General features: G+C 40.4%; 1 protein-coding gene across 1 annotated transcript; it reads right to left on the reverse strand.

Annotated features, from left to right (window-relative positions):
- Nucleotides 1–1,058: 1,058 nt before the first annotated feature.
- On the reverse strand, nt 1,059–1,880 carry LOC115980417 (uncharacterized mitochondrial protein AtMg00810-like). Its single transcript, XM_031102665.1, has one exon. The coding sequence runs from the start codon at nt 1,878–1,880 to the stop codon at nt 1,059–1,061; it is 822 nt and encodes a 273-aa protein (XP_030958525.1).
- Between the last annotated feature and the right edge of the window lie 5,849 nt (nt 1,881–7,729).

The following is a 7,729-nucleotide window of genomic DNA, read 5'->3' on the forward strand; positions in this document are numbered from 1 at the left end:
AGTTTCAGATATGGGACATTTTGCTGAAAAGTTTTGGCGAAAGGGGCAAATGCCCATTTTGGCCCATAATTATGTGTGAAGGGAAGAATATAATTATACTCTAAAAGATAATAGTGCTCCTATGGATTATGGGACATAGTCAAATATGTGAGATTTTGAGCTCAGAAGTGTTTAACAATGGCGAAGAATCAATAACAGAAAAAAGAGAGAGAGAGAGAGAGAGAGAGAGAGAGAGAGAGAGAGAGAGAGAGAGAGAGAGAGAATATAAAAGAGAATTTCTGGAAAATGAGTAAATTGATTATCTAAGCTCATTAAGCAATACATAACACATAGCTCTTATTTATAGAGCCTGAGAATACATACAAGGCTAAATCTTCTAGAAGATCGATCCTAACTGTATTGTAACAACCCGAAATAACCATCTCCGATAATTAAGGAAGGCAGTTATGATCAAGTCTGTAACTTCCCTCTACCTTCAGTTCTAGGAAGAACAGAATGAGTTCTTGAACCTGGAAGCTTGAATCTGTGAGGAAGATAGTGTCAAAACGGTGACGTTTGTGTTTACTGAAAACGCACCGTTTTACTAACGTGTGTTTCCTTCTTTATTGGAACGCATCGTTTTACTAACAATCATTAAACCACACGACACCGTTTTGAGTCCATTTAAGTTACCGTTGGAGAAGTAGCCGTTAGACTTCATCTTCCTCTTTGTTCTCAGATTTGTGCTCTGTCTTCACCATTTGCACATTATCTCTAACATCCCCCCTTAAAACCATGGGGTCAACAGACACCATGATTTTGGACCTGAGATAAACAAATTGAGAGGTAGAGAGACTCTTAGTGAAAATGTCAGCGAGTTGATCTCCAGTAGCAATATATTTCACTTGAAGATCCCTGCGCAAAACCTTCTCACGAACAAAATGGTAATCAACCTCTAAATGTTTTGTGCGGGCGTGGAAGACAGGATTAGAAGCAATTGCCAAGGCAAATACATTATCACACCAAAGCTTTGGAGCAGTGGGAAGAAAAATGCCCAGATCTTTGAACACCTGTCGAAGCTAGCACAGTTCAGCAGCTGTAGAAGCCAAGGCACGGTACTCAGATTCAGTAGAAGATCGGGACACCGTGTCTTGTTTCTTAGCACTCCAGGTAATAGGGTTGTACCCAAGGTAAGCAATGAAGCCAGTGGTAGATCGTCTATCAAAAGGATCACCTGCCCAGTCTGAATCAGAGAAGGCAAAAAGAGAGATAGGACCAGGTTGAAGGAGAATTCCAAAATGGAGAGTGCCAGTGATGTATCGAAGGATGCGTTTTGCAGCAGTAAGATGAACATCTGTAGGGAAGGACATAAACTGACATACTTGATGTACAACAAAACTCAAATCAGGTCTGGTGAAAGTCAAATAATGGAGGGAACCAACCAGACTTCGATATTCATGTGGATTAGAAAGAAGAGAACCTTCATTGGGCACTAATCTGAGATGAGGGGCACAAGGAGATCGTGCAGGTTTGGAAGACTGCATTTGGAGTTTGAGGAGCAGGTCTTGAGCATATTTGGTTTGAGTAAGGAACAAACCCTTGGATGATCTGGTGATTTGGAGGCCAAGAAAATAATGAAGGGGACCCAAATCTTTAAGCTCAAAAGCTTGACTAAGTTGAGCTACCAAAGTGTCCAAGAACTTGGGATTGTTGCCAGTGATGACAATGTCATCTACATAGACTAAGAGATAAACCACAAGAGTGCCATGATGAAGGATGAATAGGGAGGAATCAGCAAGAGAAGCTTGAAACCCCATGTGCAACAGTTGGGTGGAAAACCTCTCAAACCAGGCCCTGGGTGCCTGTTTAAGCCCATAGAGAGTTCCAAAGTCTGCATACATAGTTAGGACAAGAAGGGTCAACATACCCAGGAGGCTGCACCATATACACCTCTTCCCTCAAAAGGCCATGAAGAAAGGCATTCCTAACATCCTATTGCCTTAAAGGCCAGTCAAATTGAACAGCAAGGGAAAGAATGATTCTAACTGTGAGAGGTTTAATGACTGGGCTGAAGGTTTCCTCAAAGTCCACACCATATTGTTGATGAAAGCCCTTGGCAACCAATCTAGCCTTATACCTATTGATGCTGCCATCACTGTTGAATTTAAGCTTGAAGACCCACTTGCAACCAACAACATTCTGAGAAGAAGAAGGAGGGACTAGAGACCAAGTCCCTTGTCTTTGTAACGCAGCAAACTCCTCATCCATGGCAACACACCACTGAGGAAATTGGACTGCAACCTTATAAGAGGGAGGTTCAGTCAAGGTATAGTCAGGTTTGAGGGCCTTAGAAGAAGGCTTGGAGAGCTTTGCAGACTTGACCACTGATTGAGGTTCATCAGTAATTGCCTGAGCAACAAGTGCGTTTGGCTTAAAAGTACCAACCTTAGACCTTGTAACCATAGAATGTGTGTTGGTAACAGCAGGAACCTGAAACATAGAAGTCACTTGTGGAGCAAGAGGGTAGACAGGAGGAATAGGTGTAGGAATGGATAGGGAGGGAGTAGGTTGTGATATAGAGGGAGTAGGGCCAGATGCAGTAACAGGTGCAATAACTGGGGCAGTGACTAATGTAGGAATAGGAGTAGAGACTGATGCAGTAACCTGTGCAGTAACTGGATCAGGGATGGATGCAGGTACTGGTATAGACACAGGTTCAGTAGGAATAGGAGTAACAGTGATAGAAGCAGGTGTAGGAAAGGGAGTGTGAGATGGGATGGATGAGGGTGTACCAGTGGTATCTGACACAGGAAACAAAAAGGAAGATGTAGAAGACTGTGCATTGTGTGGTGCAGTGGGATTAGAAGATAAGGTCAAGGAGGGAAAAAAGTCATGTTCATTGAATAGGACATGCCTAGAGATATAAATCCGGGAGGTAAGAGGGTTTAAACAAATGTAGCCTTTGGTATAAGGAGGGTAACCAAGAAAGATGCAAGAAGTGGTGTGGGGTTGAAGTTTGTTGGAATTGTATGGTTTAAGTAAAGGAAAACAAACACAGCCAAAGGTCTTGAGATGGGAAATGTCAGGTTCGGTGAGGAATAACAATTCCCAAGGAGTTTGATTGTTAAGATTGGGTGTAGGAAGTCTATTAATAATATGAACTGCTGTGGATATGGCATAGGACCAGTATGAGGGTGGTAGTTGAGAATGTGATAACATAGTTAAAGCACATTCAACCAAATGCTTGTGTTTCCTCTCAGCTACCCCATTTTGCTGAGGTGTATGAGGACAAGTAAGATGCTGGATAATACCATTTGAGGAACAAAATCTCTTAAACATATTTGAAGTAAATTCACCACCTCTATCAGTTCTCAAAATTTTATTGTGGAGTCAAGCTGATTTTCTACTGTAGCTTTAAAGTATTTAAAAACTTCAAACACATCAGACTTGAATTTTAAAAGGAAAAGCCAGGTAAACTTGGAGTAATCATCAACAAATAGAACATAATACTGAAAATCATTAATAGAGGTGGTGGGTGCTGGACCCCAAACATCAGAGTGAATCAATTCAAGAGGTTTAGAAGCTTTAAAACCAGATTTATCAAAAGGCAATTGATGCATTTTGCCATTGAGACAATGTTTACAATGTGTACCAGTATCAGTGATTGGTAAGATACAAGATGCATCAACTGAAGAAAGTGCTGTGGTAAGCACTTTATTATTGGGGTGCCCTAGCCTATGATGCCACAGCAGCCAATTATTAATCTTATTTACATGTAAAGCAGTAGAAAAACAGGAAGATTGAGCAGACTGAGGAGATGGTGAGACTGAAGTAGAGTGGAAGGTAGTTGGCTTGAGGAAGTTCCTTGAGTAAATTGGATAGACTCCATTTTTACTCAAGCCCCTGTAGAGGAGCCTCCCCGTAGGTATATCCTGAATTTTCAGTTCATTTGCATCAAAGTGACAAGAACAATTATTGTGAAGGCAAAATTTGTGAACAGAAAGGAGATTCATGGCTATCCTAGGGACATGTAAAACATCTTTAAGAATAAAATTGTGATATTTAGTGGGAAGGGTAGTGTTACCTATATGGTTGATAGGTAGAGCCTGACCATTGCCCACAGTGACTTGTTCAGGTCCTTTGTATTGAGATTGAGTTGCAAGATTGCTAAGATTGGCAGTGAGATGATCTGATGTGCCAGAGTCAGCCAGCCAAGGATCCTGATTATTGGCCATAGCAACATTAGTAGCACTAGCCATGGCAGCTAGTTTAGCTGGGGGATTCTTTCCTTGATAAGCAAAATTCATTCTGTGGTAACAGTCCAAGGCAGAATGTCCAGATTTCCAACAGATCTGGCATGTAGGTCGATCAGCCTTAAGAACATGAGCAGGTGTATGACTCTGATATGTTGAATTTTGATTATTATGAGGGGAAAACCCTTGAGGTGTCTGAGATATGAACTGTTGACTTCCATTGGAGTTGAACCTACCTCCACCTCTTCCTCTATTAGAGTAGTTTCTGCCCCTTCCTCTTCCAGATCCATGATTCTGAGATGGATTCTGAGAATTGCCATTTGGTTTGCTATTAGATGCAAACATGGCCAAAGAGTGAGGAATTGAATCTGAGTGCTCCATGATTGCTTGTTCTTCACTTTGCAACATTATAGCTAGTTGCTCATAGGAGATAGGATCACTTCTAGTGCGGATTACAGAACAGAAGTGAGCAAAATCCCTAGAAAGTCCTCTGAGAACAATGCAAATCAATTCTTCATTGTCAACAACCACTCCGACTGCAAGAAGCTTGTCACGAGCAACTTTAATCTTCTGTAGAAAGCTATTGACTGAATCATTTCCTTTCTTGAGACTTTGAAGCTCAAGTTTGAGATTCAGTATGTTAGCTCTTGATGTGGAGGTGAACCTCTGTTCAAGAGTATTCCAGACCTCCCTTGAGTTTGTGATCCCAACGACAAGTGAGAAAACTTGAGGAGTGAGAGTAGAGTTGATTAAAGAGAGCAAGGCCTTATCTTTGATATTCCAAGATTGAAATTTAGGATTCACAACTGAAGTTGGATTTCCTGTAGCATCAAGCACAAAAGGAGATGGTTTTAGAGTTGTACCATCAATGTGCTCAATCAATGAGTATGCTTCCAGTATCGTGATCAGCTGGTGTTTCCATGGTATGTAGTTGGTGTAATCCAACTTGATAGACATTAGGTTTGACATGTTGGAGAGAAACAGTAATGGAGATGGAGATGAAGTTGTGTGAGCAGAGGATGATGGATTCGAAGTAGATTGAGAAGATTCTGTAGGTGTAGTTGAAGCCATGGATCTATGGCTCTGATACCATGTGAGATTTTGAGCTCAGAAGTGTTTAACAATGGCGAAGAATCAATAACAGAAAAAATGAAAGAGAAGAGAGAGAGAGAGAGAGAGAGAGAGAGAGAGAGAGAGAGAGAGAGAGAGAGAGAAAATATAAAAGAGAATTTCTGGAAAATGAGTAAATTGATTATCTAAGCTCATTAAGCAATACATAACACAGAGCTCTTATTTATAGAGCCTGAGAATACATACAAGGCTAAATCTTCTAGAAGATCGATCCTAACTGTATTGTAACAACCCGAAATAACCATCTCCGATAATCAAGGAAGGCAGTTATGATCAAGTCTGTAACTTCCCTCTACCTTCAGTTCTAGGAAGAACAGAATGAGTTCTTGAACCTGGAAGCTTGAATCTGTGAGGAAGATAGTGTCAAAACGGTGACGTTTGTGTTTACTGAAAACGCACCGTTTTACTAACGTGTGTTTCCTTCTTTACTGGAACGTACCGTTTTACTAACAATCATTAAACCACACGACACCGTTTTGAGTCCATTTAAGTTACCGTTGGAGAAGTAGCCGTTAGACTTCATCTTCCTCTTTGTTCTCAGATTTGTGCTCTGTCTTCACCATTTGCACATTATCTCTAACAAAATATGCTACACAATTTTGAGCTGCCTATCTCATTGGCTACAGCCTGCTTAGAGTATGTTCTGCAAATTTTTCTTTTGCATTTGCTTTTATCTCAACTTTTTTTTGCAAATAATATTAATAAATACTATGCATCCATGTCTAACGTGTGTCCCGTATCCCATACATAACGAACAAGGACACAACAGCCCAAATGTCGTGTCTGTGCTTTCCAGTTAGCCATAAAAATAAATAAATAAATAAATAAAAGAAAAGAAAAAGAAAGAGTATAGTTAAAAGACTGACGGTGTAAGAATTTTTCAGTAAAAGAGATTTCATTAAAAACCACAACCGTTGAAGATGATGATTGATTTGTGTTTCCTTTTCTAGTTGGCTTAGACCATTTATTGGTCATAATTTGTAGACTTTATGTTATTATGTATCTTGTCCAAATCCACAGTTGAGTTTTTGTTTGCGTGTTTGTTGTTATTTGCAAGGTTGTTGAACTCCTGGATAAGCACGAGAGGACAGGTGACCGGGACGTCACATAGTGACTCCCATCCCTTATAGTGAATGACAGAGGGAAGGTCGGTGTCTGCAAAATCCGTCAAAATGACTTGGCATTCTGAATGAATGCCTCGTCTAGAAAAGTTCTCCGAAAATGCCTTAAAGGCATCATCATCACGGAACCGGATATGAGATAGAGTAGGATCAGATGAAGAAGAAGCACTGGAATGAAGAGGATTCCAGGCTGGAGTGGATTTACGCTTAGGTGCCATAGACACGACTAACGTAAACTAACAGAGAGGGAGAGAAAAAATGACAATCAGAAAAGTCCCAAGCAGTTTCAAATATATCAAGTATATTGAAAAGAAGTACGTATGCATGGGAAATGCATGAACATGTGACATGCAAAAGAAAATGCATCATGGGCTCAGCCCAATCCAAACCTATCAACACACAAACATATAGCACACATCTAAATGCATGGCAATACCATTAAAATGCTAATGGGATGCAATGTATGAGGTTTTAAACACATTTAAGTGAAAACCCAACCCAAAATTTCAATGAAAGCTCATCAATTTGGAAAAACCCCAAATGTTTTTCAAAAACCCCAAAACCTAGGTTTCAAAACATGAAATGCATGAATGAGAAAGGATTTGAAGCTTACCAAGTAAAGAAAAACTTGAAAAAGCTTGAGGAATCCTTGAGGAACCAAATTGGAGTGAGATGAGAGTGTTTTGGGAGAGAAAACAGAGAAGTATCGAGAGAGATATCGAGGGAAATGAGAACCGGATCGCACAGGATGCTTATATGGGACAAGCAGTAAATCTCGACAGATGCAGGTATCGAGAGGTATCGAGATATCTGTCGATGAGGTGTCGAGGAAATGCTCGTCGACAGCTGAGGTGTCGAGGAGGTATCGAGGATCAACTCATCAGAATCAAGAACAGAAGCTCGATCGATCCACCAGGTGTCGAGAAGCTATCGAGCATACAGACCCAATCTCGATTGATCCACCAGGTATCGAGGTGCAGGCGAGATTGTGATAAGAAAAAAGCTTAGGAAGCTCAACAGATAGCTAGCTATCGAGGAGGTGTCGAGCCAGCTTTTAAAAGCAGTTTTTCGAGATGTGAAAAACATAGACATGAATGCAATCCAACATGCAACTCAACCAACGATCCAATCAACATATTAAGCTTTCAAAATCATCTCTCAAACAAAATTTAAGCACATGGATCTTCAAAAACACACACACACACTAAACAAGTCTAACCAATTTTATATTTCAAAAAACAAGTC

This window comes from Quercus lobata, chromosome 3, assembly GCF_001633185.2.
Source record: "Quercus lobata isolate SW786 chromosome 3, ValleyOak3.0 Primary Assembly, whole genome shotgun sequence".
Classification (NCBI taxonomy): domain Eukaryota; kingdom Viridiplantae; phylum Streptophyta; class Magnoliopsida; order Fagales; family Fagaceae; genus Quercus; species Quercus lobata.